This window comes from Ascaphus truei, chromosome 14, assembly GCF_040206685.1.
Source record: "Ascaphus truei isolate aAscTru1 chromosome 14, aAscTru1.hap1, whole genome shotgun sequence".
NCBI lineage: Eukaryota > Metazoa > Chordata > Amphibia > Anura > Ascaphidae > Ascaphus > Ascaphus truei.
In genome coordinates, this window is record NC_134496.1 from 23,371,543 (window position 1) to 23,399,320 (window position 27,778).

At 44.2% G+C, this 27,778-nt stretch overlaps 1 protein-coding gene across 7 annotated transcripts in view; it reads right to left on the bottom strand.

Moving 5' to 3' along the window:
• Window positions 1-752: 752 nt before the first annotated feature.
• Window positions 753-27,778, bottom strand: part of PLS1 (plastin 1) — a 66,123-nt gene continuing 39,097 nt past the window's right edge. For 6 of the 7 annotated variants that reach the window (XM_075570100.1, XM_075570102.1, XM_075570099.1 and 3 more), the window contains 8 exons: window positions 26,028-26,108; window positions 25,616-25,805; window positions 17,968-18,046; window positions 16,175-16,289; window positions 12,907-13,037; window positions 10,076-10,199; window positions 7,627-7,751; window positions 3,419-3,749 (listed from right to left, as the gene is read on the bottom strand). In XM_075570100.1, the coding sequence (XP_075426215.1) occupies window positions 3,614-3,749; window positions 7,627-7,751; window positions 10,076-10,199; window positions 12,907-13,037; window positions 16,175-16,289; window positions 17,968-18,046; window positions 25,616-25,805; window positions 26,028-26,108 (981 nt within the window). In that variant the 3' untranslated portion in view covers window positions 3,419-3,613. Of the gene's footprint in view, window positions 1,380-3,418; window positions 3,750-7,626; window positions 7,752-10,075; window positions 10,200-12,906; window positions 13,038-16,174; window positions 16,290-17,967; window positions 18,047-25,615; window positions 25,806-26,027; window positions 26,109-27,778 lie in introns of those variants that run through there. The other variant, XR_012787983.1, reaches the window with a different exon arrangement.

Below are 27,778 nucleotides of genomic sequence, written 5' to 3' on the forward strand. Positions count from 1 at the left end.
TGAAAGTATACAGCTGGACTTAAAAATGGAAGCTATATAATAAAAAATAGTGATGTTTGGAGAAACATTCCATATGACCATACTCCATCCTAATGTATACTCCCTCGCACAATGAGAAGCCACCTTACCTTTTGTTTCAACATTTTCTCTCTGAGGTGTTCAGGCTATCCCTGCTTCAGCACAGGTGGCTCAATCAGTGCATTCAGTCATTGACTGAGGCACCTGTGCTGAAGCAGGGATATCCTGAAAACCTGACCTGTTGGTGGTCCTTGAGGACTGGAGTTCCCCACCCCTGATCTAGATTGCAATAATAATAGTTTTAACACAATTGCAAAACTGAAACACAATATTTTCAGCTCCAGGAACCCTCGGTTTATTGAGATACTTACAGGTTAACATAGCGTCCCAGGGGAAACAAAATGGATGTTAAAATCCAATAGGAAGCGGCACCGTTGTTTGTTGTGGTTTATATTGGTCCACGTGATGCTGGAGCTCCAAATGCACAGGTGTACCGGAGCTGTAAGTATCTCAGGAACCAGGGGTACTGGTTTCGGGGCTGGAAACCACTTGCTTCCTGTTGGGGGTTGGGAAGGGGGGAGCCAGCTATTTTAAATATCCTTCATTAAATAAGTCGTACTAAATGCCTGGCATATTATTTCTGTAGTGTTATGTGCAAACTTTGCAGTGGCAAAACATTCCATATAATCACGGCGTGTTAGTAATTATATACATGTACAGTATGTCTTTATTTATATAGCGCGTCACAGCAGTAATACACGCAACATGATAATATATCACATAATGGGAATAAGTGCTTCAGACACGAAAGCAACAATAGGAAAAGGAGCCCATGCCCCAAAGAGCTTACAATCTAAGTGGTGGGGAGAACGTACAGAGACAGGAGGGTGTTCTGGGAAGTGCGTCTACAGGGGGCCAAGGTAGATGAGTGAAGTGTATAGTATCAGCCAGCGTAGCTACTAATACGCTTCGTTAAAGAGGTGTGTGTTAAGAAAGGTCCTAAAAGGTGGAGACAGAGGGTGCCAGTTGGATAGAGGGGAAGGGCATTCCAGGAAGTACCTTGTACAAAATATACCTTAACAACTGGTGAATGACATTTCTAACGGTGTTGGTTGAATGACATTGTTGGTGACATTATAATGAGTATCAGACCAGTGTTGCTAATGAGCCTTAAATAGCCAGAGTGTCTTGTAGTGAATGACATCCGATCTATCTTCCATTGGATGGGACGAACCCAAATTAGACTGCAAACCGAGGTTAAAAACCACAGTGGTAATATTCACCGGTCTTCATTGTGGGAGCACCAGCATTAAGAGACCCAAGGTTTGGCTCCGTTGAGCAGCTGACGTTACTCCCAAATACTAGACAGAGAAGAGTAGAAACGTCACAATTTAAACAACAGCTGATGCACAAAAACACAAGGTCAATGGCTTTACATTCCAGTTTTATTGTTTGGTACATTTTATTATTTGAACGGGGCACACCCATGTTTTTCCATCTAATTTTCACAACAGATCTTTAACCCTTTCACTATAATAGTGACTTGGTGCACTTTGCTTTGCTGAACCCCCCACCCACCCCAGTATCTGCTTAACTGAGAAACAGGAGAAAAGCACCAAAGACGGGTGTGGAGTTGCTGGGGCTGAAGACATAATGTACAAATACACAGATTTTCCTTGTGACCGCGGCTTGCCGTGCTCCAGTTTACCAAACAACGGCAGGAGCGAGTATTTCTGGTCATTTAATAACCAAGGCCGCATCTTCACAGCCACCTCCAAAAAAATAATCAGCTTGCCGTGGCTCGGAGGAAGAGTAGTTGGGCCACGTCTGTTTGCTTTTTGTTTGCTCATTATTCAATGTGCAAAACTTTCTTTTGAAAATAACAATGCGGATAAAAGCAGAGGTATTATATTATTAAAATGATACTGATCGCCAATACACAATGTACCTTTAAAGCAGTTCTTCCGTAACCTCAACATACAAACTATTCTGTCCCTTGGGGCAGCGGTGCGCAAAGTGGGGGGCGTGGTGGTTACAGAGGCCCCGCGCTCTTCCGCACGAGGAGTCGCGAGGCCTCTGTAACATCCCATACCTGCTCAATACTGGGTCTACGGAGACGCTTTGCTATGGCAATGCGGCGTCAAATGACGTGTCGCCATGGCAACTCACGTCACATGACGCGGCGGGGCCACGTAACGTCACATGACCCGCGGTGTCATTTGACGCAGAGTCCTCGGAGAGAGGGGGCGCGAACGATGCGGCTGCCGGGCACGGGGGCGCAGCTCAAGAAGTTTGCGCACCCCTGCCATAGGGACTTAAATTATATCCGCCGAAGTATCAACTCGAAATCGGCAGATCTAGAACTACTCCCTTACCTGTACTTCTCTCTTTACCAGTCTTACTGCCCGTTTGCTTTCCCTCTCCTACTCAAATTATTTTGTTGATACTTTAACAGGGGCGTAGCTATAGCCCGGACAAAGCCCGCGGCGCACGCTCTCTCGGGTAACCAATATCCAAATTTGCCCCGCCGTTTGCAGACTGCGCGAAGAGCGCTTGCCAACCGCGCATGCGCGATCTGCATTTTGGCAGCTGCTCGTGCGCATGCGCGATTGGTAAGTGCTGATCACACTGGCGCAGCCAACGCAATCGAAAAAGTTTACCCGGAGACCCGCGCATGCCTAGCTACGCCACTGTACTTTAACATGTATTTTTGCAATAGGAGCCGTCCCCCTTTGCCACCTGAGCCTCTCCCACCCTGTCTTTTAGACCCTCATTCATTCAGGGGTTGGGGTGGTGGTAACATCTCATACAAAATACAGACCCACTCTATTTCCCGGCTGGTAGCACAGACTCCGACCATTTCCCCGTACAAAGAAGCATTTTTCTTTTTGCTAATAATGTGGATGCTTTACATTGTTTGGTTTTGGCTTTGGTTATAAATAAAAGATCAGCTGTGTTATAATAAGATGTAAGGGGCTTATTCTGTAAGCTCTGTTAGCGCTGTACGGAAAACCCCAATGACTTGAATGGTGCTTCCTGTGCAGATCACTCGGTACAGCGCTGACAGAGCTCGCAGAATAAGCCCCTATGTGTTACAAGTTCTTTAAAACCTGCGGGCTCAGGCACCAATGATGGGTGACCAGCCTTTGGGGCTTATGCTATATTTCTGCCGACATGGCCGATAGAACATGGAATTTCATCCATAAAACATTGGCTGCTTCCACGGATATAGAATGAAACCATGTGTGTCCTTTGTTGTAGGCATCTTTCTAGCCTCTTTGTGGAAGCAATACAGAAAATAAAATGAATGTCTTAGCATTTCCGGTATCGGGTATGTTTTTGGTACAAATATACTATAGCAACAGTCATCTTTATTACTAAAATAAGCACAAGGAATAAGCACAGATTCTTGAATATTTTATCCAGGCAGATGTGGTTCTCTAGCAGCTATGAAAAAGACATCACATTTTAATAAATCATTGCATAACTATTTTGATCTGTTCTTTAATTCATCAGGTAGCACAGTTCTGTTACCTATAAGGCAACCAGTGTGTTAAACATGGCAGGGAAGTAACGCAGGCCTAAAATATCTTCCTTATTTTAACTTGTTCAGTCCTTTGGCCATTAGACATGCAAACACGGTCATCACCATCTTTGGTTTAACTTCCACCAAATCGTCAGGCAGGGCGTATATCTGAGCTCCGATCTTTCGAGCAATGGAGATGGCATACCTTCAAATACAAAAAAAAAGGGCACAGATATTTAATGCATTTACCTTTTGCTTGTCTGCAGATTTTATTTATCTTGATGAAATGTATATTCTTAGTTACACTGACTGACTTTCTATAGAATGGAAACCCTAATCTATATACCTGCCCCATTCACTTCACCCATACAGCCTCTGCCTGAGCCATGCACTATAAAGACAAACCACCATATTTACTAAGAGTCGCTAAGACATTATGAGGTGTATTTTACATCCATCGAAACAGCCGATTGGGGGCTGCTCTCTGTCGATATTTCCGATTTACTTAATTGGCCCGACAGACAACGTCAGCTCATAAAATACGTCCCTGTACATCTTATGGCCCATTCACTTTGAACGAATAGCAAGATGCCTTGCAGGTTAGCACTACTTAGTAAATGTGGCCCAAAGGACATTCTAGATCTAGTCCATTACTGCTCCCATGTGATGGTTATTGTTCCTACAACAGAGAATACCAAAGTAAGTAACTGGGGAGACGGGACCAAGTGGTAACATCACTGGCTCTGAAGTGGATGAATCCAGTTTGAATTCCAGTGTCACCTTCGTGTGACCTTAATCTTTCAATCCCGCAGGGAACAGTAGAGAGTAACCTCTATTGGGTAAGGTCTTGTGTTCATAATATTCTACAGCAGTGATTCTCACCTCCAGTCTTCAAGCCCCCCCAACAGGTCCCATTTTAAGCATCCACGTTATGAGACATCTATCTTGAATCATCAGCTATTGATTGCACTAAGGACTGGTCTACCAATTCATTGGGATCTTTCTGGGTGTGGTTAATCTAGGCGCCAGTGATTTTGTGTTTCATATTACAGCTTCAGCATAGGTGGCTTAGTCGAAGACTGAGCCTCCTGTGCTGAAGCTGGTATATCCTTAAAACCTGACCTGTATGAGGGGCCTTGAGGACTGGACTTGAGAACCCCTGCACTACAGTATGTGCAGAATGCAAAACTAGGGGGGAAATACTTTCAGAACCTATAGGACTCAGCCAAACACGCAGAACCTCTTATGTTGTGAATCTAAGGTAATTAAACGTGTAAATATGTGACTTTATTTTATTGCAATTGTACAGCAGGGCCCTGCTTTTCGGCGATCTGCTGATACGGCGGCACCGAGAAGGGGGCCGCCGTCTTGGATCCTCAGTCGCGCATGCGCAGAACCGGCGGGTGCGCCCGGCGCGCATGCGCATACCGTAGTTTGCGCGCGCATACTGTCATTTGCGGGCGCAGACCATAGGTCGCGCATGCGCAGAACTGCAAAAATGCCGATTTGCGCATGCAAAATCACTGAAAATCGCCGGATCCGCTTTCCGGCGCTTTTCACTACACGGCGGGCCCCTGGAACGGAACTCGCCGTATACCCGGGGCCCTCCTGTACCTATTGATTCTAGAAAGATTATCCCACAGACGCACGTTGATGCTTTCCATCTTCGCTTAAAGCCGCACTCCACGAACTGTGTTCATTTCAGCTCCGGAGACCCCCTGCTCCCAGAGATTCTTGCCTCTGTAGGGGGTGCAGGTACCTCTGGAAGCATGGGATCCAGAGAGCTGAAATGAACACAGTTCAGCTCCGGAGACCCCCTGCAACTAATAAATAAATAAAAACAAACTACAATCTGGAGTACTGCCTCAAGAAGTTCTCACTGTTCCATGGCAACTATTCCTAATGGCTTCTAAATGACAACCCAGATATGATTATAGTTTGCTGCTACTGTAGCATTCCAGTTTCTTCAGTATCTGTCTGTGGAAAACTTGTAATCCACAGTAGTGCTGCAGGAGTCACATTGGATGTTTTCTCTTCCAAAATGCCCTCTTCTGATGCTTCACAACATCTTACTAAATTATTAACCACTTCCCCATATCGGCTGCTACATTTTAGCATGCAATCTATTACCACCCTGTTGCCTCTCTCTGCATTGCACTGTTTACTACCTTAATGTACAGTATCTGGCAGAATAATGCAACACAATACTGACAAGCTCAGTGCTTACAGGAGGGCCCCGGGTATACGACAGGTTCCGTTCCAGGGGCCCGTATAGTGAAAATCGCCGGAAAGCGGATTTGGCGATTTTCCGTTCTGCGCATGCGCAAACCGGCATTTTCGCCGTTCTGCGCATGCCCGACCTATGGTCTTGCACGCGCAAACTACGGTCTGCGCATGCGCGCTGGGCGCAACCTGCCCATTCTGCATATGCAAGACTTACAATCCAACATGGCGGCCCCGTTCTCGGTGCCACTGTATCGGCGGATCGCTGAAAAGCGGCGCGCCGAGAAGCAGGGGCCTGCTGTACATAGTTACTGACAATTATGTCTGTCCTGGAACCTGTCTGTTTATTTTCCCTGTTCTGAGGCTGCTATCAAACCTCAGTGTTATAATGTTACAAATGTAACTATTTCTTTTGGCTTCTGAGCCAGTTGCCTTGACAACTCCCCTGTACTCCTTAGTGAGTTGGGCTGCCCCTACTCTCCCCTGCTAGTTGGTGCAGTCTGTGCTTTAGTTCCTGCATGTCCAGGCAAGCATGCTTCCTTTTGGAACCAACAGCCTTGTGAGTAACATAACCTATCACTATTCTCCCAGAATAAGGCATTAATTTTTGTCAGGATCGCCGCCAGGCTCCGCCCCCAGCACGCGTTACGCGGCTGTACCTCTGGCATTCACAGACCGCTATCTGTGCGCACGCAGCTGCGCAATACTTAATTCGCGGAGGCGCGCTCCCGCAGTATCACCACGGCACCCACTCTGTGTCGCACTCCTCGTACGCGCGCATGCCGCGCGCCAACAAACACTAGCAGCATCAGCTGTGTTACACCAGCAGCCAATCCTGCACTACCCTATCGGCTCGTGGCTTATGTTTGAGGTCATCATCTGCTAGTTCCTGATTGGTGCTTTCCCCTTTAAATACCTTCCTGTTTCACTTTCACTTTGCTGGACATAAACACTGTTGTGCTGTGCTTGCTGCTTCTTGGATCTTGTCTGTTCCTGTGCCTTGCCTGACTCGTGTTGTGACCCCCGCTTGTACCTGGACCTGTCTCTTCTCTACCCCTGGACTTTGGCTTGTTATTGGACCCCCGCTCTCTCCTCGATCACGGCTTCGGATAACGACTATTCTCTCTCCAACCCCGGATCACGGCAAGTACCACGGCTTTCCCGAACTCTCCTGCCCCGACCCAGCTCCACGACTCCGACTACGCATTCCGGACCTGGCTCCGTGGTTGTAGGGCGGCGGTTATATACATCCCCACCTCAGCCCCGCGGTCTAGTCCTGTTTGTGGTGGGCGCAGCGTGACAATTTTCTACCTTCCCCTCACAAAATGCTACCTGCAAGTTGTTTTATGTTTCTGTTAACCCCCCTCCAATAAAGTTAAAGAAAATAGAAGGATTCTGTGTGCATTTAAAGGGGACAAGTTTAAACTGCCTGATCCTTCTCATTAGTGTACATACAGTGAGCCTGGGCCAGAACAGTGTCATTATCAAGTCTTTATGAAACATCCTTCATTTACCAAAATCCCCCACTTGTCCCCCAGACCTTTACTCATTGATCCATGTGCAGCCTGTACACTGCAATGATCACATAAAGCAGTTTGCAAGTTTTTCCAGTTCCAACGTCATTTATTTCCCGCTTGCAAAGTGAGAGATGCACCTCAGATCCAGAGAATATTTCTACTAATCATAAAAACTCGAAAACAGCTTTAGTGACCTTTTGTGTTTATAATGTCTTACTTATTATACACAGCTTAGCACAGTGATCACAGCAACTTACTTATTATACACATGTAGCTTAGTACAGCGATAACAGGAACTTACTTATACACATGTAGTTTAGCACAGTGATCACAGAAACTTACTTTGCATTATTCATCTTATCTGCATTAGACAGATTGTCCCTTTTCACCATTTCTGGTTTCATTGCTTTAGGTGCAATGGCATCAATTAAATCCAGCACAGGCAGGCTAGTGCTAATGCTCGGATCCTAAAATAAAAATGTGTAATAAAACATAACATTAATTAATAATGCTGTACATTGCAGAACTATGTTGGAAACAATCTCTAATGGTTTGATAATGGTAATGCAAATAAAAATATCACTTGAGCACATTTACGTCGCAGACAGATCTGCAACCCTGCCTTTCCCCATTATCTATTAGCATATAGTGCTTCCATTGCAGCCAGGGATTCTGGGTAAGGACATGCAAATGAGTACAGAGTGTCATCTTTTGCTTCTTGTCCATTCTATTACATGGCTTTTTCAGTACAGCACGAGTTAAGAAGTGCAAAGCCAGTAACACTATTCACAAACAGCGGTTTCAACCTTTTGGTCTAATCAGTGTGAGGTTGGTTCAGACATTAAAAAAGTAATGCTGGTAATGGTAACTCCAGGAGCTTACAGCTGTACCGGGCGTTCATCCTAAACACTGCTCTGCGTCTGTAAGTAATCCAAGCTACGCACTGCTCACTCAGCATCAATATCACCGTCAAACCTGCACCTCCAATCAGCACACGGGTTTCTGTCCTACTCAATAGAGCAATTCATTACATTACTGTATGTGTATCATCAGCAAAAAGATACTTCTCACTCAGTTAATGAAGACAGGTTTTTTTAAAAAGGTGCAATTCCTCATAATTTGCACACAAAAAAATAAATAAAATTTGGAACTTAATGTCATTTACGTCTTAAATAAGTGTGTGTGTGTCTGTATATAAATAAAAATAAGGGTCTGCACCTTCCATGATGAGAGGTTTGGAAAGCAGTGTACAGTCTATTGCTGTACAGTATGTCTGAAAACGGTCTTGCTGGTCCATTAAAGCAATGATAAAATGTGTACAACGATGCAAGAGATTTTACTGTTAGATTATTCTATAAACGCAGAATAGTGATCGGCCGAAATTTTACTGAATAGGAGTTTTTGGCAAATCGGCTGTATCCGGGCTTATAGAACCAGCCCCTTGGTGTTGTATTCAATAATGTAGCACATAGAATGTGTGACTCCGTTTTGAGAAGACCACATTTATATTTTAATGTTAGCATGAAGAGACCCTCACAGGAGAGATGAGTGGAGCAGAGCAACAGGGAAAAAGCAGGGCAGTGGCACACTAAAAAATAAAATAAATCCAATTTATTTTGTAGTGACAGAGAGAGACATCCAGACAGGGGCCAAAGAAAAACAGCACTTTGACGCGTTTCGGGCAAAGCTCTTTGTCAAAGAGTACATACCATATACTCTTTGACAAAGGGCTTTGCCCGAAACGCTTCAGAGTGCAGTTTTTCTTTGGCCCCTGTCTGGATGTCTCTCTCTGTCACTACGGAATAAATTGGATTTATTTTATTTTTTAGTGTGCCGCTGCCCTGCTTTTTCCCTGTTGCTCTGCTCCACTCATCTCTCCTGTGAGGATCTCTTCATGCCACATACTACTTCAAGATGGACGCACGGCTATGGAACCTTTACTTCTACAAACTGTGAGTTATCACTTGGAACTGTGTCTGTGCTTATCACCTGGCTATTGCCTGTCACTCTAGGTAGTTTCTTAGTGTGGTGGTGAAGAGGTCTGACTCACCCCTCTGGGGTTACTGTCTTTCCCTAGTATACCATGAATCCCACTAATTGATTTATGCCTTATCCTTGGCAACTACCAATATATGAGTGAGTGGCTAATGCCATTGCTAGGTGTGTCTAATACTTTCAATCAGCGTGCACCAACTCACTATATCATACTACAATGAATGTGTTTAAAAAGATGGCTCACACCTAAAAGGAACATTAAGAAGAAAATACTAACAAGATCAGATCTTCCAGCTGCTCATTTTCTTGTTGCACCGATATTGGACATTTGTCTGTTTGCTTATTTTAATGTTAGAATTGTGGTGGAAGACATTTCCAAATATTATCATTGAAATATACACATTGTAACATATTTACATTAATGTTCCCTTAACGGGGAAATGGATAAACTAAAACAAGTGGAAAATAATCCCCCATCTTGCCTCCCTGCTGCACAGAATTAATATGTATTCTTTGCATTCAAAATTCAGTGTCAGAAAAGCTATCCCAGAAAAACACACGCAACTGTATATCCCACCGTTTTTGTGGGGTTAGAAGCCAGAGGTCCACGAGATAACTGGTATTCAACAAGTTTGATCACAATCAACCTTTAAGACTACGTTGGATACTTTTCAAAGAATATCTATTGTTATCTTTATAGTTCATAAACAGCAGCAGTTATGTACAGATGTGACAATGAATCATTACAAGTTTGACATCCACTTGGATCATTCCAAAGGAAAATTGTCCTGATTACCTTGAAGCTGGTGATAAAAGTGGGTTTCTTTGCATTAGCAAGTGTTTCATTCACCCAGTTTATAATAGTTCGGTCATCAACCTTTTCACCCCCTCCGAGATCTGATAACACATTTAATGTGTACCTAAGGCACAACGGGACAGATTTCAGTTTCATCACACAATGCATCAAAACAAACCCTTAGAAATATTCTTCGGATCTCCATTGCACCTCATATTACTTCTATGCCTAATATAACAGCACACTCATATCCGTCTCCAACTCCCCTTACTGTTCTGTGTAACCCCCTCCCGAATTACTAACTGACGCTTACAGACGGATATTAAAAAGAAATCCCTGAAAGGCAATTCAATGACAAAATTAGAGCTAGATATACAGGGCCATATTTACTAAGCAGTGCTATTCCATAAGACACCTTCTGATGGAGGACACATATACTTGTATGAGCTACCAGGTGTCTTCCAGTGCGGGAAAATGTTGCATGGATAGCAACGCTTAGTAAACATGGGTGATGGATGGTGACGGATATATATACACAGAAGGAGTTTCATTCTTACTTGGTTTCATGACAATTCTACATTACAATATTATGATCGTGCATTCAAATTTCAATTCCGTTTATTGTAAAGGGTAATGAATCAAGACGTGTTTGCAGCAAATTAACAGAGAAACATTTTCATATAGAATTTCATCGCGTTACGGTATCAAACTTTGCGCCAATTTCCTACCGTGTGCGCCAGCTTCCACCCTATGTTTTCAACTGCTGCTAGAGTCAAAAAAACACCGCCAGACCTGAGCCGGGATAAACTTCCGGGACTAATAATGTTTGTCAAATGCAGGAAATAAAGATGTGCCCTTTTTTTGGCTGAAATTCACGCACCGATTTGCACTTTTCTCAAACTTTACAAAATAATACGCCACGCGACAAAGGTCAAAGTGGTGATCGCACGAGCCTAAATTCAGGTCACATGATCCTTTATACCAGGCCTGTCCAACTCCTGAAAACCTGGCCTGTTTGCCCCGAGGACTGGAGCTGGACAGGCCTGCTTTATACACTGCCGCACAGATGTAGTAAGCCCGAGTGTCTTTGGTGCTGCAGTAACCCGAATGTGGCGGTCACAGCACCGGAAGGTACTCGCTGCGGGGAGCCCCCCCCTCGCAGGTCCATGGCGGCAGGCTCAGTCTCCAGAGCCGCAGACTTTTGCTTCTTCGTCCATGGAGCCGGGGACAGTAAGTCTTGCTACATCTGTACTTGCAAATCTCTGTCTAAAAATGGCAACATGCTGGGGAAGTTTTTGAGCGCCGTGACCTTCCGCGAGATTTAAGAGACAATCGCGGCAAAATATGTGAAGCCCATTTTCATACAATCGGTACATCTCTAGTAGGGATTGTGACCAATAACAAGCTTCTGACAACGGCATGCACAAAATAGCGCAAAGCATTCGAGTATTCGATATACAACAGGGGTGGGCAACTCCAGTCCTCAAGCCCTCCCAACAGGTCAGGTTTTCAGGATATCCCAGCTTCAGCACAGGTGGCTCAATCACTCCCAGCTTCAGCACAGGTGGCTCAGTTTTTGACTGAGGCTCTGATTGAGCCACTTGTGCTGAAGCAGAGATACCCTGAAAACCTGACCTGTTGGGGGTCTTGAGGGCTGGAGTTGCCCACCCCTATATAATAAGCTCCTTAAAACAAACATTAGCCCCTCCGCTGCTAGAGTCCATCAACATGTTCTGCTCGCAGCCAAAAGGTTCTTCCCGTTTGTGAGTGATATTGTAACATTGTAACATTACTCGCTCTGCGGATAATATTCTTGTAATTGATCCAGTCTTGTGGTTTGTCCTTTCCCCTTTCTATTCAAACGGAGTTATTAACGGACAGTTTTAGAAGAGAGAAGTGCACTGTACTCCCATTTTTTTTTTTAAACTCAGTCCATAAAAAATAGAAATAAATTGAAAACCTTGGAGTGTGTTTTGTGCAGAACATGCAACATACAGAATTAAGCAATAGTGAGGATGCGAATATATTTATTCCACCTGCATCACTGCAACACAACTAGCAAACAAATACACAACAGTAATTACATGCATTTTAACATCAGTATTCTCAAAATGTTTCCAAAAATAGTGTGATACAGTAACTTGCTACAAATATATGCTTTTTGATTAAACCCCTAGGTTTCTTTTAGAACTGTACCAATGTCTTCAAACGTGCTGCGTGAATAGTTTTTTGCGGAGGTCTCTTGAATTCCGCATTTGCACATTTTCATAGAATATTTGCAATAAATGTCCGTCTATACCGTGTCATGTGACCTGAAAATTGACTTGTAATGTTGCACACATTGTTGATTTTTTTTTCCCCCTCGCAAACTTGCTTTTTTTTGTGTGCAAATATTGAAAAAATGTTAAAGGTCAAGTTTATCCGGGTTCACCAAAAAGTGAAATTTCTAGTTTCTATGAGTAAGTAACTAGGTATATGCCAGGAGTGGATCTTCTGGATGTTGCTACAATTCTGCTAGCAACTTTCCCAAAGTCAATAATTACCAATACACTCCACGGACTGGATTCTACAAATCAAATCAACGGATTGTATCTAATTACGGTTTTTGATGAATCCGCGCGGATTAAAACTGACCAAATCCGTTTGCGGATTGTACACCTCAAAATAGGATTTGGGGGAGGGGTTGGGGGGATTTCCCTCTGTGTATAAGGTACGTGATTTCCCTCTGTGTGTCAGGTACATGATTTCCCTCTGTGTATAAGGTACATGAGTTCCCTCTGTGTATAAGGTATATGATGTCCCTCTGTGTGTAAGGTACATTCCAGGCTTACCTTCTCATTAGCTGCCAAACTAACGCCAGAGTTAGTGTGCGATTTCCTTCATTCAAATCGTGCCCGCAAATACCCACTAAAGAAAATTTGGACTTCTTTCCAATGTCAACTGCATAGTTACAGTTCTCGATCTACAAAAAATATATATATTATTTGCCAAATAGTAAGAAGGCATGGCGATTATCAAACAACCCACTTTTCTATTGTATTCTTTAAATGCAATTATATATACACCGGTATTATTTTTGGTGTTACAGGCTTGAAGCAGGGCGTCTCCAGGGTTGAACTGTGTTAATTTCAGCTCTGGGAAACCCCCTGCTTCCAGGGATACTGATCTCCGTAGTGTGTGACTGTGTCTGTCTACACTTTAAAGCCCGCGGTCAGGAGGGCCAATAGGAAACCGCAAGGGATGATGTCACTGCTTCCTATTGGCCCGCGGGACATTTAAATCGTCATTATGTTCCCCACACACAGCCCAGCAGCAGCAGCTACAAGCACCCCTTACGGAGCTAAGTATCTTGGGGTGCTGGGGGTCCCCGGAGCTGTAATGAACACAGCTCCTGAGACCTCCTGCTTCTATCCTAAAACAAAGAGAAGATGCGCAGCAGGGTGTTTTGTTGCTGGAAAGTGGCATGAATAGAAAAAGCTGAATGTAAGTGTAGTATAGAAATGTAAGTGATATAGATCAACATCAAGGCCCAGAGCCACAACCGGGTGCCAAGCTTCAGCATGCCCCCACTCTTATTCATATGAATGGGAGTAAAGGCGTGATCAAGCTAAGCACCGTTTTGTGGACCCGGCCCCGTGATGTGTTAATCGGTGCATTTCGCCAGTTTATTATTTCCTTACATACTGTAAGTAGTGACAGGAACGGTTGTGCTTTGCTGACTGCCTTTGGCTCTGTGTAGGTGGGGAAAAAAATCTAAATAAAAAAAATTGGTGCAGAGCGAGAAACCCTAAAAATAAAAGTCCCAACAGGTGATGACTGAATAAAACAACCTGGAGCTTCCCAAATGTTTTCCAAGTGCTGCTGATGAAGGCTCAGGGCATCTGATTGAGTAATAAATCAAATCACCATCAGGTACAATCCTGTCTCAGTGGGGGTTTTGTTTGGACACACCCGGATACAAAGAGGGCTTTCCAAATTATCCTTTGACCAGGGGAAACAGAAAAGGATCATTGGCTATTTCCTGGATACTTTGAGTTAGTTTTCAGTAGTACTAAAGAATGTGCCATGAGGCCCGCTGGCTGCTGCAGTGTCCGCTACGGCCCCTCAATGGGGCCAGACCCGCTTCAAGGGGCGGCCGCCCGCGCTGCGCGGCCAGTTTTCCCTGAAGACAGGAAAATTGTGCTCAATACTGGCGACGAGCGCTGTGGCCCCCCCGGCGGTTCAGCCAATGAGGGCGAACCTGCCGGGTGATGTCATGGCCGCGCTCCCCACCACGCCTCCGTCATGCCCTCCCCCCACATCTTTCCCCCTGCAGCTCACTGCAGACCGGGGATCAGAGCTGCGAAGACAGCGGGGCCATAGCCTAATGTGGTCAGGCGGGCAGAAGTCTGGTGATTGGGACCCTTATTCTGCAAAGAGCGATAGGGTCGATTGGGCGCCAGCGCACAGACAGTCCCATTGAAGTTATGCCGGCTTTCTGTGCAAAAGCAGCAGATCAACACTATTGCTTTTTCAAAAATAACCCTGTGTGTAAATTATAATTTAGTTCTATAATGCCGAATACCACTCTAGGACGATAACCGGTTTTAATATGATACACTTCTTAAAGAAGTCACATACAGGCATACCCCGCATTAACGTACGCAATGGGACCGGAGCATGTATGTAAAGGGAAAATGTACTTAAAGTGAAGCACTACCTTTTTTCCACTTATCGATGCATGTACTGTACGGCAATCGTCATATACGTGCATAACTGATGTAAATAACGCATGTGTAACAGGCTCTATAGTCTCCCCGCTTGCGCACAGCTTCGGTGCAGGTAGGGAGCCGGTATTCCGGTTCAGGACGTGCTGTCAGGCGCATGCGTGAGCTGCCGTTTGCCTATATGGCAATATGTCCTTTCTCGCGAGTGTACTTAAAGTGAGTGTCCTTAAACTCGGGTATGCCTGTATATATTGTGTGTGCAATACAATTGGAGAATTTATGGCTATGAAAGAACGAACATGGTTTTAGAATGACACAATGACACGGCTTGTTGGCAATGCCTTTTATTGTACCACAAAAGCGCAATAATTGGAAAACATGACCGAACAATATGTATCCTGTTATTATTTAGTATATATGTACCTCTGCTTTCTGTGTTATAATATAGTATATATGTACGTCTGCTTTCTGTGTTAAGCTCTTGTCACCTACCCCTTATCTTTCCCTTCTTGTTTCCTATAACCCAACTCCCCTCCCACTCCCTTGTTGTATTACTATTTTGAAAAATTAAATAAACGGTCAAAGAAAGTTGGGTAATATACAGATGCCATCTTTAATGCGGAGTCACAAATAAAAAAAGGAGTCTATTTTATCAACGGAGAAAAGTACATTATTTGAATTTTGCTTTCCAAGTAACATTTATTAATAGCCCTTCTGTTCATTTTCACCCACAATAAAGGAATATGTATGCACAGCTGTAGATATTTCCTTTGCACCAGTATATTTAATTAGAGAGGTAATCCAAGCCGTTATTCTTTCAGGATCACTCTCACACTGCAGACCTGGCGTTTGTCGGCAGGCATGATTATTACACCGAGCAAAACTCTTTTTTTGCTGGAGACTCCTATAATACAGTGGTACCCAAGTCATCCCCCCTCCCCCCGGACAGGTCAGGATTTCTGGATATCCAAGCATCAGCATACATATGGCTCAATCAGTCCCTGCTTCAGCACAGGTGGCTCAATCTGGGATATCCTAAAAACCTGACCCCTGTTGGGGGGGGCATGAGGACTGGAGTTGAGCACCCCTGCTTTAATACATATTTGTTTGTCAAGGTGTTATGATGTTGATTTTGTGCCTAGCGTGTCCTAACACTGTAGCTGTACTTTCAGGATTGAATGTGTTTTGGTGGGTGCAGCTGAACGGGGGGGGTGGAGAGGGGGTGATCTCATCTGTTCATCCAGTACTTTTTCGCAATGGGTTGGAAGATGACGCCTGACCTGGGCTAATGCGCTCGGAGATGTATTTGACTTTTTGAAACTCTATATCCCATTTCAAATCGTGGAATGGCTAAAACTGTAGGGGTGTATTACAGTAGTTGCTATAGACCGACCTTTTTCATGTTCCCCCCAAGAGCCGGAAATGGAGACCTGTTGACACGATTCCAGTCCACCGGCAGCCGGGTTCTATCGTACAGCTGGAAGATGACTAGGGCATCCCTCATATCACTAAGCAGGAGGAGAGCAGCCACATATTACACACAATGTAATTGGGGGAGAGATGTTGCTCAGAATCACATGTAGACCATCAAAAAATATGAATATGTAGAAGTCCATAAAGATCCGGCTGATGTAATAAATGTGCAGAGTGACAAAGTCCTGTATGACGTACCCAAGGTGAACACGTGGCACACAATGTTATTCCCAATTAGGTATAGAGATATGACAGGACAAGTCCAGCCACTGCACAGCCGGTTACATACTGATGTAGACAATGTTACTGTCTCCGGGGGTGCTGCGTGATTGCGGCAGACACTGTCCCCAGCACCGCAGGCTTTTGCTTCTTCGCCCGCGGTGCCGGGTACAGCGAGTCTTGCTACATCTGTAGGTGAGACGGTCATTGGTGCTCCATGCTGTCAAATACTGGGTATATTTGGCGGACTAATAAGCCTTGAGTTATAGGTTTCCTTCTCTGGACCTAAAGCAATTAGCACTGCAGGCCTTTTGCCTTTTGCCTATTGCAGGGGTCTGCAACCTTTCAAGGAAGAGCCATTTTTATATAAAAATTATTTCTCCAAAATATTCCAAGAGCCGCAACACATTCATGAATATTACACCCCCACAAACACATACTGCACACACACTAATAGGTATATATTGTATAAGCATTAACATACGACACAATATGTGGGGGAATAAAATGCATCTCACGGTAATAATAAGTCCCTTTATTTTACACAATACATACATACACCACCCTCCCCAAAAAACACCTACACAACTCTCCCCTCCCCACACAAATACACACACACACACACACACACACTACCCCCCACAAATACACACAAACATATATATATATATATATATATATATATATATATATCCACCAATATAAATCTTGGGGCCCAGGACAAATTAAAGGAGCAGCCCCCCCCCCCCATGATTAATCCCATTTTACCCTTGTAATCCCCACATCTCACACCAACCTCCCCCATTAAACCCTAACCGCACAGCGTATTGTGTGTTCCTTAGGATGGGAGAACGAGATATGTGGAGAGACAGAGGGGGAGGAAGGAGAGAGAGAGATGGGGGGGGGTGAGAGAGAGAGACAGCGGGGGGAAGAGAGACGGGGAAAGAGAGAGAGAGACGGGGGGGAGAGAGACGGGGAGGGGGAAAGAGAGAGAGAGGCGGGGGGAAAGAGAGAGAGAGACGGGGGGGGGAAAGAGAGAGAGAGGCGTGGGGGGGAAAGAGAGAGAGAGAGAAGAAAGAGAGGGAAGAGAGAGGAATGGGAAGAGAGAGGAGTGAGAGAGAAAGATGGGAAGAGAGAGGACAGGGATATTGGAAGAGAGGATCTGTGTGCTGCTGCCCTCCGGCCGCCCGCTGAAAAAGGTGCCCACGGCGGTGCCTCCCTTCTACCAGTCTACAGAATGCTGCCTGGACAGGCACCTCCACGGACACCTTCCAGCAGGCCCCCTCTGCGGACCAGGCTAGATTAGGTTTGCCGGCAGGATAGTGTGGGAGAGAGGAAGCAGCTGGGTTCGGCAACCTGCAGAGAGACGCAAGCAGCAGTGGAAAGAGTCGCATGCGGCCGACCCCTGGCCTATTGTATCGCCACCGCATACAAGGGTGTACAGTTCTTCAAAACATCCTGACAAACACGGAGAAGAAACGCAAGATAATTTACCTGTACATGTGGTTAACATATGGGGCGACGCCCAGAGAATTCATCCAGTTACGGAATGTTCTCTCTTCCTTGCTTTCTCCTAGACAAATGTATTCAAAGTAGGTTAATGATACAGAAGAAGTATATGCCGTGTATAGAGTGAGCATTTAACGTGTCCAAAACCAGCCCCACACACTGCGTACATCAGAATTAGTTAAGTAAGGAGGTTCTGCCACTGTGAGTGCATGGGGTCGCTCATTCAATGGGCTCAATTTGCAGACTGCTTCCAAAAGTGATAAGTAAAGTTCAATGGGATTAAGGCAGGGGTATTCATTAAAACGGCGCTCATGACACGATTGCACGGAAACTCCCATTAAAGTCTTCCTACTTTCACTGCCATTTTAATGCAAATATTAATGGCTGAACATCATTACCATGATTTTTCGGCCCATAAAAAAGAAAAGAACTGCAAAGCAGTAATGTTTTTCATTTATTTTCACTCCACCACCAAAAGCATGCATAGCATCTCATGGGGAGGAGACCGCAAACATCCGTGCAAAGTCACAACATGGCGTTTGAGAGACTTTCCTGCAGAAAAGTCCTACTTTCAAGGAGGGCCCAGAATCATAAGACATATTTCCTGCACTAACAAGAGCATACAAGAGATGTGCAATCCTCCACTCCGGGTCATACAGAAGGTTAATATGTTTGAGTCACATAGTTTCACTTTTAACAAACACAATATTGCATTTGGCTGTATGTAAAGCCAATATTATTATTACAATTATTACAATAATCTAGTTTCCACAGGGCAGTTTCATATACCCCGCATTAACGTACGCAATGGGACCGGAGCATGTATGTAAAGCGAAAATGTACTTAAAGTGAAGCACTACCTTTTTCCCACTTATCGATGCATGTACAGTACGGCAATCATCATATACGTACATAACTGATGTAAATAACACATGTGTAAAAGGCTCTATAGTCTCCTCGCTTGCGCACAGCTTCAGTACAGGTAGGGAGCCGGTATTGCTGTTCAGGAAGTGCTGACAGGCGCATGCGCGAGCTGCCGTTTGTCTATTGAGCGAGATGTACTTACTCGCGAGTGTACTTAAAGTGAGTGTCCTTAAAACGGGGTATGCCTGTATACCACAAAAAAAACGCAACATCTCCATTGGTCTTGCATACCCATGCAGAAAATAATTGAAGCAGTGCACAGCCAAACGGAGACAGGGTCAGATTAAATAGAAAATATCTTTATTATGCCGTGGATAAAAAGGAGGTACAAAAATCCTCCAAAGCGTTTCGCACTGGTGTGTGCTTTATCAGGGAATCTGATCTTAAACACGCAGATTATTTCTACAACATAACTCTTATAAACCAGATCTGTGTAGTAACAAAGGAGGGAGAGGGAGTAGGGGGTATGATGCCTTTTATTGGACCAGCAAGTAGTTGATATGTTACAAGCTTTCCAACCTCTCCGGGTCCTTCATCGGGTATGGCAGAAATATAACCAGATCCGGAATTTTACTGTAGGTTATACATGTTTTAATTACCCTCCTTGGCTCTCTGCCGCCAGTATCTCAATCCGGTTTAATGGTTTTGCATCACGCGGGCCAATAGGAAGCTGCAAGGGATGACGTTGAGGATTCCTATTGGCCCACGGGATGCAGTACCTTTAAACAGCCATATTGTTTGCCCAGCCGAGGATGCTACTGCTAGTCCCTTTAAAAAAGGTACGTATCTCTGGAAGCAGAAATGAACTGAAATGAACATGCTTCCCACCTGGGAGAAATTGTATTATTGTTTTTTAAACCCAACCATGTGAAAATGCCACAAAGTTTGACAATTCATGCAAAACAGAGCAATGGCGGCCCTGCTTCTGAGTTATTTCCTAATGTCTGTATCCATGCAAGACAAACTTGTAAATACACAAGCACAGCACAACTACACACTCAGAAAAAACTTCAGAGATATACTGCAAAATCAATGCAAAGGGAATTTAAAAGGCCCTTTGTTTTGGAAAACAAAGAATAGTAAGAAAGCGAGAATAGCACGAAATACAGTACTGTACCTACATAAGCAGGGGTCAAATCTGTGATTTATCATGCAAAATAGAAAATTTGGAATTATCATCAGTTGTCTTAGATCTCATAAGCTTATTTTTATCAACGAATATTGGTGACAATTACATATTTTATGTAGGTGATATATTTAGCATTTAATATATGTGCTCTCAGAAATTATATTCTGCTCTATGCAATTTTTATTATAGATTTTAAACATTTTCATTTTACTTATGGCAGACATCATTTTCTGTTACTTAAATACTTTCAAAGACAGACATCCTTTATCATTTGCAGTAATGAATAATACATTGCCACACGCGCATGCAGTGTATGTTCTATCTGGTTAAGATTAGCATCATTTAGTTCCAATTACTATGTAACTAAGGATAACATCATAATGGATTTCCCCCCCTTTTTCTTGATGATCTAATTAATATATTGGCTGAATGTGGCAGCCATCTACCGACCACATCTCTATATCCTCCACCTTCACGGTTCTCTCGGGCTTTGAGTCCTGGCTTTCCTTCTTTATCTCCTCTGACTCTCGCATTCTTTTGCTGGGGGACTTAGACTGTCACATTGATTACCCCCGGTCTCCTCGGCATCTTGCATTGTCTCGCTAACCTCTTCTTTGGCCCCCACCATTGGACCGATTCCAGTACCCACAAGGATTGCCATGATTTAGAACTTGTTTTACTAAAAACTATTAAATTTCTGATTTGTCTCTATCTCCCCTTCTGCTCTCTAACCATCACCTGATATTCACCTGGTTATTTCTCCTACCTATTCTCCTTGCTTCTCTCAAGACCTTTGGTCCATTAATCTCTTCTCCCTCAATCGGAGTCTTATCAAATCTTACTACTCTATCTTCTCCTCTTCACTTGATCTATATGCCCCTTCTCGGCTTTGTCGCACCCATCCCTGTAATCCGTGACTACATTCACACAATCCTTCGTACTTGTGCTCACTCTCCTGAAGCCTCTGGAGGAAATCTCGCACTTGTGTCCATTTCCTACATGTCTCCTCTCCTGTTTAAACTCTACTCTCTTTAACGCCTAACAACACTTCTCCTTCCTAATCAACACTCATAAATCCAGTCCATGCCACTTTCTCTGTATTTACCTCCCCCCTACAGGTTCTTCCCTTCCTTCTGTCACTTCTCCTCAAGCATTTGATGACCACTTTAAAAGACAAGGTGGATGCCATCCTCAGTGAGATTCCTTCTGTCCCTTCCTCCTGGACTGCCTTCACCCAATACCCCTTCTTCCACTCTTGACTCTCTCTCGTTACAGAGTTGAAAGTTTCTCAGCTACTGTCCTCGTCTCCCTCTACCACATGACCTCTGAAACCTATGCCAGCACACGGTCAGACCTCTTGCTCCTATCCTAGTCCATACTCTCACCCATATATTCAACCTGTCCTAATACCTCTCCCACTTTCCTCTTCATCCTTTAAGTATGCATTTGTCATATCTATTCTCAGAAAACAACACGTTTGTCCCTATGTGACTTACTAACTACCACCCACCCTGTGTCTCACCTCCAACTACTGAAACGTCCTGTCTCGTCCTATATGGCAAACGTTCTCAATTCCCATGCCCTTCTTGACCCTCTGCAATCTGGCTTACCTACAGCTCACTCAACTGAGACTGTGCTCACTAAATTAGTCACTGATCTCCATGAAGCAAAATCCCAAAATAATTTGTCCATGCTTCTCCTACTTGATATTTTTGCTGCTTTTGATACCGTTGACCACTTCTCCTTCAGATGTCAACATCCATTATTCAATAGCACTTTATGTATTAAAATGCAGCACTTACATTAAATGGCAGAGTTACCTCAAAAACGGCACGTCCCCACACCACTCCATCGACAGGATGTTTAAGGCGTGTACCTCAGTAGTTGGTAATAGTTAACCCCTCCAAACCGATCTGGGGCTGGCTGCTATGCCCTTAAAAACTACACCAGGGCCTGCTGCGGAGCTCGAGCAGCACCCCCGCTACTGGGTGAAGGGGGGTTGGTGGGGATTGCAGCCGCGGCCTGCGCGTTTTTGATGTAGCTCTGCCATTTTATGTAAGGGCTGCATTTTTTACATTTGAATACATAAAGTGCTTTTTATGAAACACAAACAGTCTGCTATCCGCGCTCGTGCTGTCCTAAAGTTTTATACATAAAGTGCTATTGAATAATTGATGTTGGTTTTTCTTGCGCTTCTCTCTTTTCTTGTGTTATATGTACTTTACTGGCCCTGGTGGATCGTTCAGATGCTACACTCGTGGTGTCACCACCTGGATCTCTTCATACCTCTCCCCATTCTCCGTTCCTGTCTTTTTTGCCAACATGTCTTCGCCCCCGTTACTTTGTCTGTTGTAGTACCTCAGGGCTCTGTTCTAGAACCTCTCCTTTTCTCACTTTACATACTATGAGCTTTTTCTGAGAGCTGATTTCTACTATCAATTGCAACAGAATTTTAAATCTAATTAACTATTTGGTATGTTTCTGTGAGCTGATTAGGCAAACCCTCCCTTAATTGTTAGCCAAATGCATGTGATCAGAGTATTTAAGGCCGTCTTTCTTGGCTGTAAGCCACATGGCTATGAGTAACATCGAAGTGTCACATTTAAAGTGCCTGGAGTTAATTTTGGAGTTAAAATTGGATGTGAAGATTAGAGGAAGATCTGGACTCTGCAACACAACAACAACAACTTTGCAACTGTGAGAACTTGACTTTCTAAATGCTGTGATTATTTGTACTCTTCCTATCCTCCAATAACTGGGAAGTCTCTCCTCCTGCATCTCACTATGCCCTCCCTATTGCTTGTTCTGTTTACTGTTTCCTCACTCCTTTGTGAATGTCCCTGTTCTCCCCAACTTCCCCACTCCACCATTATTTATACACCTCTCTCCCAACAACTTCTTTACCCTCAATAAAAAGCACCTACACAAATCCTGTATTCACACCCTCTATCTACTACTTCCTGCTGCTGGGGATCTCCCCTAAGCCTGAACCCAGACATACACACCTGCTCTCATCCACGCCTCCCTGCCATCTCTTCCCCTGTAAGTGGTGTTAACCTTCTGATTTAATACTGGCGAACCTTAAAACTCGCCCCACAAATCAAGCATCCCAATACAGAACACCTACAAGCTCATATTGAACCCCCAAAATACCCACAACATATATATATAAGCATATAAGTTTCACAGAGGAGTGCTACTGAGCATGGCGATATATATATATTTAAAACCAAAGACATAACATAAAACACAGACAAAGCTCAGTGCACATCCAGAAAAACTTATATACGGTACAGTGCCTAAATATACATGTATAAATAACTAATAAATAAAATGGTCTTTTAGTTTAACATTTTGGCCAAATTGTTGTAAGCCCCTGAGCCAACTGCACGGCAGACCACGTTTCAAGGGTCCCTACACTAATATAGATTCTTAATAACCTGTGCATTGCCAGGAAGAATGATTTATAATAAATCTGTCAATATTAGTTGCAAAAGTTCTAAGTCTGATTGAAGCTTTTATTAACCTGTACATTACCAGTAAAAGCACTCTGTAATAGATTTGTCACAATCACACTGTAAGCAGGCAAGTTCCCCTGAGTGGGAGATGCCATGGAGTGAGCTTTTAACCATTTAAATGTGGGAGGGAGTGAGCTTCAGGTTATTAAGAATCTATATTAGTGTTAGGGACCCTTGAAACGGGGTCTGCCGTGCAGTTGGCTCAAGGGCTTACAACAATTTGGCCAAAATGTTAAACTAAAAGACCATTTTATTTATTAGTTATTTATACATGTATATTTAGGCACTGTACCGTATATAAGTTTTTCTGGATGTGCACTGAGCTTTGTCTGTGTTTTATGTTATGTCTTTGGTTTTAAATATAAGCATCCCAATAGCCTGCACTCATGGCTATTGTCCCACACCCAGTGTCACTCCTACAACCCATTGTGGCCAATCACTGCATCTACAGCACTTATTCGCTCACCTGCTATCTCTGTAAGTCTCCCATCATACCACTTAGATTGTAAGCTCTTCAGGGCAGGGATTTACTTTCCTGTTGTCTGATTTTGCTGCGCTTATTGTATTATTATAATTCCCCGTACTGTATTCTTTGTGAAGCGCTGAGTACACTTTTGGTGCTATATAAATAAAGACATACAGTACAATACAATACTATCACTTGGTGACCTAATCCACTCATATAGCTTTAGGTATCACCTCTGCACAGATAGATTTCTGACTCTGGACTATATCCCAATGACTCCTTATATTTCCACCCAATCCTGATCCAATATCCCCTTTTCAATCACAGGAAATGGAACCACCATGTATCCTGTCACCAAAGCACGTTGCCTAGGTATGACATTTGACTCATATCTGTCCTTCTCCATTCACATTCATGCTCTGGCTAAAATATCTTCCTCTGTAACATTGCAAAGACTTGCTCTTTCCTCTGTCCAGATACTGCTAAAATGTTTATGCATGCCCTTATTATCCTCTCCCTCTGGATTATTGTGAACTACTACTAACAGGCATCTCGGTCACTCAACTTATTCCTTTACAATGTATCTAAAGTTCTGCAGCTAGAATCATTTCACTCATTTCCAAGTACAGTTCCTGCTCATCTCCTCTTTAAATTTCTCTTCTAGCTTCCAAGCAACATCAGGCTTTTCCCTCGTCTTTGGTAGGTTGGTAATTTGAGCGGAGCGCTGTGTGTCTCGTGAACATGAAAGAAAAAAGTATATAATGGTGCAGATAGTATAAACAAATGAAGTCTCAAGGTCACTCTGCAATGGTGGTACTCACAATTGACAATGTCAATATAAGGCGTATCAGAGACACTTCTCTCTCTGATAGGAGCCCTTTAATGGATTCCCCCTCAGAGTGGTGTCTTGATAACGTGTCAGGAAGCTTGTTTGTGGTCAGGGTTTTCCCTCGTCTGGCTACATCTTTACAGTATGTAGAGAGGAGCAGACATACTGTTCTCGGAGCCGCCGGGCGATGTAGGTGGCGGGGGGGTTTGTTTTACCAAATGGGACCCCGCCGAGAGAATGTTGCTATCAGGTGAAACCGTAGGATCCAGTTGGCAGGTTCTCCTGGCACAGAGACTGGCTTCATCTGTATCTGCTTTAATGTCTTGTTAAGCACCTTCTTATCTATGCTCTCTGCTAATAACTGGTCTCCTTTCCACCCCTTCTACGATCTCTTGCCTTCAAAGGATTCCCCTCATTGCCCCTCTTACCCGTGGAACTCACATTCCGAGCACGCCAATCACCTTCTCTCCCCCACCTTCCGAATTAAACATTTAAATAGCCCATGGCTACTGCCCCCCACCCAAAGTCACACTTTCCAGTCAACACGGTCAAGAACTGCCATCTACTTCACTTACCTGCGGTCTACCAAGTCGATTAACAAACCACTTAGAGAGTAAACTCTCCGGCACAGGGGTTTCCTTCCCTACCGTCTGTTGCACTTATTATAATTCACTCTATTGCCTGGCCTACTTGTAAAGCGCCGAGTACACCTACAGTAGGCACTCATGTACTTTTTCCATTGCCTTTGTGTGTTCCGCAGGGCTTACCTTCTATTTGACCTAATCCAATACCAGACGCATTGTGCATAGCGGGGTACATGTTGAACAGATTGGCAACAAAAGCCAAGTTCAGTTTAGGGTTACCGGCAACCACATCTGATGGCATCACAAACTGCCTGCACCCCAGTTTGTCAGCTTCTTGAAGCATGTAATTAGCCCTCTTCAAATCATTTGTCTCCTACCAAACCAGAAAAAAATATATATATATATATATTGAAGTGGATAGTGGTAAAACAAATCATTCTTCTAGGTCGCAAAATCAAAAGCTATTTAACCCATTAAGAAAATATAGCCCCTACACTGACTTGCAATCCTTCTCATTCTCCTCTGGCAGCAAAGAGGTTAATACAAACTAACATTTCCATGCATTTGGCGCTTCGGAAACGAATTGAAAACTCACATGAAATCCAGAAAAGTCAATGGGACCTGAGCCGTCACTGGAAGAGATCTCCTTCAGCAAGTAGTAGTAAGCTCTGGAGTCCTAGAGAAGACACAAAGCACAAGACAGTGGGCGATTCAACCCGGAAAAAAAACGTCCTACTCCTCCTGCCTGCCACTAATGTTAGAATAACTTCATGACCCGAGTGCTGAAAGGCTCTGGCCCAGGAGTGGCGAGCTTCAGTCCTCAAGGGCCACCAACAGGTCAGGTCTTAAAGATGTCCCTGTTTCAGCACAGGTGGCTCAGTCTTTGCGACTAGACATTCTCTTTCAAATAGCTTCCATTGTAAGGTCATGAACACTCTTGACATATGCTGGATATGAGATTTGTTCAGAACAAATAAAAATGGTTTTCCCAGAACACACTCTGTTCTGTAGTAATTGTCCGTAAACGGTTTAGTACCGGTGCATCCAGACTCCAGGGGTGGTCTACGCCTTCCCATGAGAGTCACTAAAGAATAGAGGCGTAGGCACCACGGTTTTCTCATACATCCAGCTTTTATTATTGCCATGAAATCGGACGTCTCTCTAAAGGTGATGGCATCACCGTGGTGCCCACGCCTCTATTCTTTATTTGTTCTAAACCCAAAAAATTAAAATTCATAGGTATTCATCTTTAACAACAACAATAATAATAATAATAATAAATAATAATAACCAAGTACATAATCATGTTGGGCAATGAAAGGTTGGAATATCTTGGAAGACACCCAGTTCTCATGTTAGGGAATGCTACTAGAAAGCTAAAAACTGTACTGTAGTCAAAGCCCTCAGTATACGCCAACATTGGGGGGGTCTTGAGGACTGGAGCTGTGCCCCCCTAACAGGTCAGGTTTTCAGGATAGCCAGCTTCAGCACAGGTGGCTCAATCTTCGACTGAGCCACTTGTGCTGAAGCTGAGATATCTGTTGGGGGGGGGGGGGGGGGGGGGGAGGGGCTTTAGGACTGGAGTTGAGCACCCTGCGCCAACAAAGAATACATGAAGTCTGGTGTGTACAAGCTAAATAATCGACCTGTAAAAAATGGATTTGTATTGTGAATCTCTTTATTGGTCTGTCTTCTGGAGTCAACTGTCTACACCAGGGGCGCACAAACTTGTTTTGCTGCACTCCCCCCCCCCCCCCCACCTGCTCTCCTCGGCTGTGTGCCACCCCTCCTTACCTCCCGCAGCGTCAAATTGCCGCGGGGTCGTGTGACGTCACATGACCTGTGGCGTAATTTGATGTCACGTTACCAAGGCAACCGTGATGTCACATAACCCCGACGCCACGTTGCCATGGTCACACGTCCTAAAGCCGGCTGAATCCCGGTAAGTAGAGGTTGCAGAGGCATTGCGCGGTCCTCCGGCATTTAATTTAAATGCCTTGGGGAAGAGCGTGGGACCACTGCAGCCACCCGCACCACCATAGAAAAATCTCGCGCCCCCCAGTTTGCGCACCGCTGGTCTACACTACAGTTTCCATACATGGAACACTGACGAGCATTTATCCGGTGCACCCCTGCACCCCTGCACCCCTGCACCCCACCTTACAGTAGGTATCACTTGTACTTTTTTTTTGTAACTCAAATTTTGTTTCCATGTTACATAGCAAAAATATACATAATTTGTGGGTGGGACCGAGGAAAGGGAGCCTCTAATTTAGACAATGTTCTCTTCTGTCTAATGACCTCACGCTCCTTTATCCTCTCTTCTTCTCCTCCGTGTAGTCCGGG